Source organism: Diospyros lotus, chromosome 2 (genome assembly GCF_014633365.1).
Source record: "Diospyros lotus cultivar Yz01 chromosome 2, ASM1463336v1, whole genome shotgun sequence".
NCBI classification, from domain to species: domain Eukaryota; kingdom Viridiplantae; phylum Streptophyta; class Magnoliopsida; order Ericales; family Ebenaceae; genus Diospyros; species Diospyros lotus.
Window position 1 is genome coordinate 43,902,230 of NC_068339.1, and position 9,511 is coordinate 43,911,740.

A 9,511-nucleotide genomic window follows, 5' to 3' on the forward strand; every position below is an offset into this window, starting at 1 on the left:
AATAAAAGATATGAAAATAAATGCATTGGATCACTTTTCTGTCGCAGGAACATTTTCCAGTCCCAAACGCTGTCGTTTCGTAACAGGCCGCGAGTATGCCACTCCAGCACCCTCGAGCGGGAAATATAATTACCGTACCCCACACGTATCGTCGGTTATAACAAACACACTCACTCGATTGCGCGCGCTTCCTCCCCCTCTCTCTCTTGAACTCGGAAAGTTCACAATGGCGGCACGACCGGTGGCTTCGCCTCCATCAATGGCATTGTGGATGGCATCGCTGCAATCTGAGAATGCCCTCCAGGCGTCGCTCTACGTCGGAGACCTTGACCCAGAAGTGACGGCGGCCGACCTCGTGGAAGCTTTTCGTCCGGTGGGTCCATTGGCCTCTGTTCGACTCTGCCGAGACCAGATTTCCCGCCGCTCTCTTGGTTACGGCTACGTCAACTTCTTCTCTCCATCTGATGGTTATTCACTCCCTCCATGTTTCTCATCTTGATTTTTTTTCCCCTCTCTTGGTCTTTCCTTTTAGGGTTCTTGATTGAAAGAATGTTTAGGTATGTTCTACCGCATGCCGATTCAGTGTGATGTCATTTCAGAGTTCGGTAAATGTTATGTTTTATGTTCGAAAGGGGTTTTTATTCTTGTTCTCGGTGTTTATAAATTTGTATATTTAAGCCCAAGAAAAGCGTTAGGGTTTTCTTGATGTCTATTGGTTTGTATCTTTATTGTTTCATTCGATGAAATAGACATATTCTCTACTCTATTTTTCTTAACCAGATTTTCTATTATTTCTTCTGCTTGATCATGGTTTACTAGGCTATGCCTTTACACTTCAACACGGCTTTCTGGACATATCTGTCATCTTATTATAGGTTCTTGAAGGGAATGGTTAATTTTTCTTCTCTTTTCTTTAGCTTACTGCATTCCTATACAAATGGTGAGTTAGGCAATTTGCTAAATTCTCTTGGAAAATGGTTTTACTTTCTTCTTCTTCTGCTGTGCTTTGATCCAGTAAATCTTCTCGATATCATTGCATTGATTGTCAAGTGTTATATTCTTCAAAATCTGTCCCTCGCTTTCTCTTTGTTTCTTGAAACCAGATATTTGCACTATTTATTTGACTTGATCATACTCTACAACTCTTAAGAGGGTCCATAATTCTCATTTTATTACTAAAGGGTTCGTGATTCTCATTTTATTACTAGTCATTTTGATATTTTTTTACTTTATTGTTTACAATATGGCTGTTGTCTCATCAATTGTTTGTTTGCTTTGTTCTCTGTTTTGATCAGCTTGTAAGGCTCTGACTTCTCTGAATCACACTGAACTTAAGGGAAAAACAATGAGAATAATGTGGTGCCAAAGAGACCCTATTGCAAGAAAGACTGGTATTGGCAATCTCTTTGTCAAAAACCTTGCCCCTTCTATCACCAGTGCTCTGTTGCAGGAGATTTTTGGCAGATTTGGATGTATACTTTCTTGCAAGGTGGCCGAGGAACATGGGAAGAGCAAGGGTTTTGGGTTTGTTCAGTTCAAGTCAGAAAATTCAGCCATGGCTGCTCTTAGGTCTCTCCATGGTACCATGCTTGAAGGGAAAGAACTGTAAGAACACTGTTGGCTTTTTCTCTTTGTTCCTATGCAAATCATGGTTGACTTGATTAGCCCACAATAACCTTCAGATTTTGTTTCTTGACCGGACACTCTTTTGGGGACTGGTGATTTTCATAGTTTTCTAGTTTGGTTAAGCAAAAGAGTTATAACTTCAACTTTCTTTAACTAGTGGATGAATGCAATAATTGGATCTATATTTAGAAAAAAAAAAGGGATCTATGCTTATTAACTGATTCTCTGTGTGTGCGTGCACTTGCACTTGCTTGCATAGAATTTCAACTTTTTTCTATATTGGAGGATTGGATAATTAGGTTTTATGTTTTTCATCAGATCTTCTTGCTGTCAGCCACATCTTCCTACAGTAAGCTCTTCTGTATAATTCCACATCAACATTTTAATGACAGACATTAAGTGAAAGTAGCTGTATTTCACAATTGAAATTGAAAAATAAATTGTATATATTATTAAAAAATTATTTTAAAATTAGAAGAGAATTAAAAGTTCAATATTCTTCTAGTAATTTATTCATTTAATGAATTCGTTTGAAACTGATAATTGAAGGTATGGAAAGGGATTTCTTCTTGCAAGTAATTGACATGATACCCTAATATACAAAAGATTAATATTGATGTTGATAGTGTTCTTTTTCACTCCTTCCTGTTAATTACAAAAAAAAAAAAAAAGTTTAATCTTGATCAAATGTGTACGTATATATATATAATTATATATAAAAAATAAAAATTAACTTATTTCATTGACAACAAAAGGTGACATCACCGATAAGGGTTGAGATATCAATTATCACTGATGAGGTTGAAGATTGAAGAAGGGTTAGTTTTAAGGTTCTCATTTTTGTGAGTGTTTGTATATATTTCGCCAATCATGAATTCTTAGCTTCCAAGTGACCTATATTTGCTTCGCCAGTTCCCTGAATAGTTAATAACCTATATTTCTATGTGTTCTGCTTCGTGTTTAGTTTGGTCTAGTTGTGTTCTCCGTTTCTTTTCTTTCATGTGCAGGTTTCCATGTTTGCTGCCTTTTCCTACATTAGTGCCATTTTTCATGTTTATCTTCCTAATCTCCAAACATAAGTTCTTTCTGGAACTTATTTCTGATTTCTTGCATAGAACTCCTGTCATTTATTCTGTAACCACTTCTTTTGCGCTTTAGTTATTTTTTCTTGCTCTTTAACATCAATCAGCATTACTCATTAAACCATGTCATCTAGAACCCGGCTCTGGACTAAGACTATGTTTTGTTCTAATTTTTGTGTTAGAAAGCTTTAGTTCCTTTTTCATGCATCACTTTTTGTGTGAATGTGATCTGTGTGTTGTATCTTTTCACATGTTTTAAGGTGATCTACTCCTTCAATTAGATTGACAGCAGGATTTTCTTTTTATAGTTTATATGTCAGGAATTTGTTGCAATTTCTGGATGAATGATCTTTCAATGGTTCCCTTTCCAAAGCATATCAATAATTTCCTCCTTTATGCTCTTGTCATTCTTTTGAGGAATTACCCATCCTAACAGCTACTTAATTTATTAAGATAGTTCTGTTATAATTGGGTTAAAATTCTAGCCCTTCTTTATTTAGAACAGGTATTAACTTTGTCAACTCTATCAATTCAATATACTTTCAGATATGTGTCCAAGTTTCTCAAGAAAACTGAGAGGAAGTATATCCTTGAAGAACCAAAATTTACAAATCTATATGTGGAAAATCTGGATGACAATGTGACACAGGATGCCCTTCGAGATAAGTTTTCTGAATGTGGGAAGGTCAACAGTGTCTTCATCATGACAGATGCTGAGGGAAAATCAAAGGGTTCTGGATTTGTCAACTTTGAGTCACACGAAGATGCTAAGAAGGCTTTGGAGGCCTTAAATGGTGCATTACTAGGTAAAGTTGATTCCTTCTCCTTTTTATTCCCTTGATTTTGACTTAAATGGTTTGTGAAGATTAATTTAAATGCATGTACCATTTATGGGTCAGGATCAGAGAAGCTGGTTGTTAGGAAGGCTCAGAAGAAATCTGAAGGTGAAGAGCCTCTAAAACATGAACCCGGGACAGTAAATAATCACACTGAAAGGGTAAGGGCTTCAAATCTGTATGTGAAGAATATCGATACATCAATTGATGATGTAAAATTAGAAGAAATGTTCACTGATTTTGGGAAGGTCACTTCTGCAAAAGTGATGCAACATGATAATGGGAATAGTAAGGGATTTGGCTTTGTGAGTTTCTCCACTTCTGAAGAAGCAAAGAAGGCTTTGGATGCACTTAATGGTAGCAATGTCTCCTCTCCTTCCCTCTTTTCCCTGCACTTGGAAGCAATTTTTTGGGTCACTAATCCAAGTTTTGTTTATGACAGGAAAGATTGTCCAAGGAAGGGTTTTATATGTGGCTATAGCTCAAAGTAAAGAAGAACGCCAGCAGAAGTTCTATCCACAGTCCCATCTGCAGTATTTCTCTGCTTCTAATTCAAATAATCCTAGCCCCAAATTCCATCCATCTTTTTACAGCTTCCCTCCTTCTCCCATGGATAGTCCTCTATCAAGCATAAATTCAAGTCAATATATGATGCATCCACATTTTTGTAGAACTGAGGGTGCACCGTATACCTATATCCCACTGAGTTACCAAAAAAGTGCTTCCACATATGTAAGGCAATTTCATAGTTTTCATTTGGTGTTCTATCATTTCTGCCATGCTTTTATCTTTTTTTCTTTTTTTTTTTGGGTTTTCATTTGCATAATTGGAGAAAATTTTATTGCAGACTCCTGTAGGACACTCACAAATGGGGACCTATATTGACCATTTTTGCCAATTTGTAAGTTCCTTTCTGCTTTCATGCCTATCTAGGCAGAAGAATTTTTGTTATAAGTATCACTGTGCTCACTGCTTTTACTTTTATTCACAGCCAATTGAATATCCCAACCCGGTGTCTACTAAAGAGCTCAATTATAGTAATTGCACGCATCAAAAAAATATAAATGTTGCAGAAGCTTCCTCCAATGCATCATCGGTGGCTCCTAGAGGTCTCACTCCAGTTTCATTCCTTGGAAACTCCAACAAGAACATTGGGAAACTTCTTTACCCTCTGTTTGAGAAGTTTCAGGTGTGTGACTCCCCAGACACTCTCATCTGCTGGGAAACTATCCTTTCTGTAGGCATCTACATGTGTTCTATGGTATCTATTGATTCGTCTCTCTTCTTTTCCAGCAGCCTGTGCAAGCAACAATGGTAGCTCGCCAAAATCCTTGGCAAGGCAAGTTGAAAAAGCTGCCCAACTGATGAAAGATCAGTGCAAATTTTTGGACCATTGCAGATGGGTGTATTATGCAGCCACTCAAGTTTATGTGCTCCTAGCCACTGGTCATATGAACCTACCATGCCTACTACTACTACAAAGCCTGAAACACAAGTCTTTTAGATCTTATTCATTAGTGATACAAGCCTTTTCTTATCTGTTCATAGTGCGAGATGTATAAAAGAGGTTTTGGATTGACTTTTATACCTGATTTGCATACAACACTAAAAAACAAATTTGAGTACTCCAACTTTCTCATTCCTCCTCCATTTATCAAGCTTGTTCTATAAGCATCAACTCTTGACTGTGGGAAGATAGTTTTTCACCCGTGCATTTCTTAGCCATTTTGGACTCTTGAAAGTCCTTATTACACAATAAACACATGCAACAATACATCACACAAACCTTTATCTCTCCTATGAACTAAGGATGGGAAAATTAAGTATTACGGAGAGTCTTGTGGCCTAGCATGCATCAATGTAGAGAATTTAGGCTCAATCAGCCAATGAGATTGATTCCTTGGGTGATCAAGGAATCGGCTAGAACTTGATTAGCAGCCTGAGATGGATGAACACTGTCCCAGAACACATACTGCGTAGCATTACTACAAGTTCCCAGCGACTTGGGATTGCACAGCAATGATGTTGTCTCCACTGTCCCTGTACCACAGCAACCTCTCCTTGCTTCTGCAAAACCTGCACCATTGTGGAAGTAGCGACAAAGATAAATGCACTAGTATTGGCTTGTACTAGGTAACTCAAATTCAAGTATGACAGAGATCGAGTTCCTTGGATAAAACCCAATCTGCAGGGGGCATTGATAGGTATAGGAGAACTAATCTTATTAGAGTTGTCGCCTATAAATAATTTCCCTTGTTTATTGACCATACCAATATACATGACATGATATAGCTAGGGGTGAGCATTTAGTCGATTTTGGTAACTAAACCAATCAAATTGCTCAAACCTAATAGACTGAACTTGTTCCAAAAATTGAACTGAATCAATCAAATAGATGTGCAAATCAAATAACCAAAAGAAAATTGAAAAAACCCAACCAATTGAAAAACCAAAAAAAGCTGAGAAAAAAAAAAAAAAAAGACGTCAAACTTGGAAACCAAACTTAATTGATCTACAGCTTGAACCAAATTGCCTATTCGGTTCTATTATTTTAGTTTAACCAAAATATTGCGCACCCCTAGATGTAGCTGTAGCCAAATTTTTATGGTTTGATGTCCAAATTGTTCCACAACGAGATAAATGAAGTCTCGGAGTATGTGTGATTATTTTAGTTTAACCAAAATATTGCTCACCCCTAGATGTAGCTGTAGCCAAATTTTTATGGTTTTATGTCCAAATTGTTCCACAACGAGATAAATGAAGTCTCGGAGTATGTGTGACTAGCTATCTGGAACAGTGATGTCGATTGTTGTCAGTTTTGTTCGTGCAAAAATTGTGTTATGGGAATGGTTTTTTAGTTTTTCCCTGCAAAACTACATATAAAGTGGCTTCATCACGTGTTTGTGAGATTGTGTGATATGCACAAACCGACCCTAATAAGTGGTATCAAAGCAATACGTCATAGCTAGGTCTATAAACAGAAAATCTTGAGCTTCTTGTTCGATTCCATACCATATTTGGAAGGATTCTGAACTAGGTCGTAGAGGGGCTTGAAAATGTCAAAGATGGCAATTTTGAGACCAGGTAGTTGCTTCTGGAGACTATTTGCAGCAGAGTTGATCTTCTTGTTGAACCCTTGAACATCAGTGTTGATCCTGGACACACAGCCACTCTCATGAAATCCAAACAGAGTGATGGCTGCTGGAAGACAACCTATCGGTGGCAGTGAAGTCACCCCTACTCTTCTCGCTCCCAGATCATAGAGGTCCTGTTATATATTCTTCTTTAATTAGCTACATATCATATATATGTGTTCAACTTACTCGTTTGTTGTGAATTGATGTCTGATTTTCCATTGATGTTCACCTTGATGAAGCTCGAAAATATGCCGACGAGGTAGGAGGCATACTGATCAGGGGTGAAGACTTTATTGAGGTAAGGATTCACATAATAGTTCTGAAGAAAGTCACTGCTTCCAGCACTCAATATGTATAGAGCATCTTTCAGAATGGATGCTGCTTTCTGGTTACCTGCTACTTGTGCTAGCTTTCCTTGGTACTCCTTGTAGTACTCCAGCTGCTGTGACAAAGGAATCGCATGCTGCAATTGCGAACAAGACAAAATTACTGTTTGGTTCCTGAGAAAACAAGACTGGAAAGAAAATTGCTAGCTTACGCTCAAGATGGCTGTTTTGTCATCATAGCCAGCTGCAGCAGAAGCAAAGTTGGCACCGATGAGAAGGTTTTTCCCGGAAGCCTGGGGGCTGAGATATGCCGGTGGGTAAGTAGTGAATCCCAGAGTGTCAGCAGTGATATCAGTGGCTAATTTTCCATTGCAGAACCTCCCAGTTGGCTGCTGGTTGACGAAATCTCTGCCATAAGGTGGGTAATTAGCCTTGAAGATGGTATGGATGTAGTCATTGTTGCCGACATCGACAGCCGAGTCGCCGAATGTCACGATTGCAGGCACAAGGGTTTCTGGCAGGTCTTGAGCGCTGGAGCCAGTGAAAAGGGCCAAAGCAAAGGCCAGAACCAGCGGTGCTCCACCAAACTTACAACCCATTTTGAAGCCACAAATGGTGTACTTCAAGCTGGGTGTCTGGGCTTATAAATGTGAACCCAATAGAGGGAGGCTGTGTTAAAGGAGGCGGATGAAAGTTGGGCAGCTCATAGATCATGATAGAAGTGGTTCCATGGCATTAAAGGCTTAAGGAAAATATCAACAAGAACACACAGAGAGACTACAGACACACACATGCATTTGCACGTACAGTACAGATGGATGTAAAGCTTTTCAAGCTTTAAGATTTGAATTTCAGTTGTTATAAATGGATGGATACATTAAATGGGAAGCACAATTATGGGTAGGCAAGAGCTGCGAAAGTAGTTGGGAGGATAAATGAATGAGTGGTGCATTGCATTGGGAGTTGCAGGCTTGCAGCCACCGGTGGGAAAGTAAGTTTCAAGTTTGCAGTTTAGTTCCTGACCAGGTCAATGGCTTGGCGCCCAAGCATGGCGTTGGTGCCCCCTTCAAAACTTTCGTTTGCTTGGGTAATCGTTTGTCATTCCTTTTAGAGTCGATAATGATGTTGGCATATATCTCAAAAACTGTTAGGATTTATGATCCAAAATAAATCATTAAACACATAAATATACATATAAAATTTATATAAAAAATTAAATAAAAAAAATTATAAACAGAAATAATAAAATATTTTTATAATGATATTGTTACCATAATAATGATATTTCTACAATAATTCTAATGTATTGAATACTTACTACTTATTTATAAATTTATACAAAGGAATATTTAAATAAATTTATATTCTAATAGTCACGAAGATAATCATCAATTATAGATGTATTTTAATCACAATTAAATTTAAATTTCAGTCACAATTATCCCAAAAACTGATCTTAATTAAGTTTTCCTTAGACAACCATTGTGCAGATAATTAATACAATACACATTCATCGCATATAGTTGAGAATTAGGTGCCATAGCTTTAGGTACCTGTCCTAAATTGACCACTTAACTTCCCTAATTTCTGGCGAATGGATAGAATCAACTTAATGGGAATCGGGCCTATTGGCATCACTTAAAAAGATTTGGCCAGTGGGGCTCATTGTGATATTGGGTGAACAAATTAATGAGAACATTAAATACGATTTTTTGTTTTAATTTGGATGAACTTGGAATAATTTAATTAGTTATGAATTGATTTCAATAATTGTTTTTCAATTAGTTTGTCACAAATTACAATAAGAGCAATGTTATTTATTTAGATTGGATAATTGGCATATTTTCATTAAAAAATAAAAAAAAGTATAATATAAATATGGACACTTACATATATTTATTTACACTTACATATATTTATTTTTTAATAAAAATACGGCAACTAAACTGAAGATAAATAACATTACTATTACAATAATTGTTTTGGCAGTAAAACCCCTTTCTCTTTAAATTGTGTTTTTATATTATAATTGAGTTTTTTTTCTTGTTTTGAAAACATTTCTCATAAAGGTTGTTGGCCAACTCTTGTGATTTACGTCTTCCTTCCAAAATTTCCATTTGTTTCACATTTTATTTTTATTATTTATTTCTTCAAATTCACTATAAATTATTTTCTCAAGTGATGCTTATAAAGGCCAGGGCCGGATCTTTTATGAGACCTATGAGGTTGTTGCCTCAGGACCATGAATATTTGATTATTTGGGCCCATAAAATTGGAAATCCTCCATCTTTGTAAAGGCTCGTTGGCCAGTCGCCCACCCCTTCCCCCTCTGCAAGCTTGGCTTCGCCCTTGTCCTTCTACCTCTCTCGCTTTCGCTCGTTGCCTTGCCTTTCTCACTCTATCACTCCTGGCTTCGCCCTTGCCCCCGCTCTCGTTGCCTCTTTCTCGCTCCATCGCTCGTCGGCTCGTCCTCGTGCCCGGTGGCTCGCTCTAGTCTTGCCTCT

At 37.5% G+C, this 9,511-nt stretch overlaps 2 protein-coding genes across 3 annotated transcripts; one reads left to right on the top strand and one right to left on the bottom strand.

Annotated features, from left to right (window-relative positions):
* Positions 1 to 50: 50 nt before the first annotated feature.
* On the top strand, positions 51 to 5,416 carry LOC127795587 (uncharacterized). Of its 2 annotated transcripts, none has more exons than XM_052327363.1 (8): positions 51 to 467; positions 1,296 to 1,605; positions 3,255 to 3,514; positions 3,608 to 3,901; positions 3,987 to 4,276; positions 4,392 to 4,445; positions 4,536 to 4,733; positions 4,838 to 5,416. In XM_052327363.1, exons 1-8 carry the CDS (start codon positions 227 to 229, stop codon positions 4,907 to 4,909), a joined length of 1,719 nt encoding a protein of 572 aa, XP_052183323.1. In that variant the 5' UTR covers positions 51 to 226; the 3' UTR covers positions 4,910 to 5,416. The 2 variants fall into 2 exon arrangements, with proteins under 2 accessions (XP_052183323.1, XP_052183324.1); XM_052327364.1 differs by having other exon boundaries at positions 4,841 to 5,416.
* On the bottom strand, positions 5,168 to 7,821 carry LOC127795588 (GDSL esterase/lipase APG). The gene is made up of 4 exons (XM_052327365.1): positions 7,220 to 7,821; positions 6,911 to 7,144; positions 6,557 to 6,812; positions 5,168 to 5,620 (listed from the first exon to the last, which is right to left on the bottom strand). Exons 1-4 carry the CDS (start codon positions 7,604 to 7,606, stop codon positions 5,424 to 5,426), a joined length of 1,074 nt encoding a protein of 357 aa, XP_052183325.1. The 5' UTR covers positions 7,607 to 7,821; the 3' UTR covers positions 5,168 to 5,423.
* Positions 7,822 to 9,511: the final 1,690 nt, after the last annotated feature.

Excerpts from the sequence above, each read along its gene's own strand:
- LOC127795587 (XM_052327363.1), top strand. The coding sequence starts at position 227 with ATGGCGGCACGACCGGTGGCTTCGCCTCCATCAATGGCATTGTGGATG. Across the intron at positions 1,606-3,254 it reads ATGCTTGAAGGGAAAGAACT|ATATGTGTCCAAGTTTCTCA; the intron begins GTAAGAACACTG and ends ATATACTTTCAG. Across the intron at positions 4,277-4,391 it reads AAAAAAGTGCTTCCACATAT|ACTCCTGTAGGACACTCACA; the intron begins GTAAGGCAATTT and ends ATTTTATTGCAG.
- LOC127795588 (XM_052327365.1), bottom strand. The coding sequence starts at position 7,606 with ATGGGTTGTAAGTTTGGTGGAGCACCGCTGGTTCTGGCCTTTGCTTTG. Across the intron at positions 7,145-7,219 it reads ACAAAACAGCCATCTTGAGC|CATGCGATTCCTTTGTCACA; the intron begins GTAAGCTAGCAA and ends TCGCAATTGCAG. Across the intron at positions 5,621-6,556 it reads TCAGAATCCTTCCAAATATG|GTTTTGCAGAAGCAAGGAGA; the intron begins GTATGGAATCGA and ends ACAATGGTGCAG.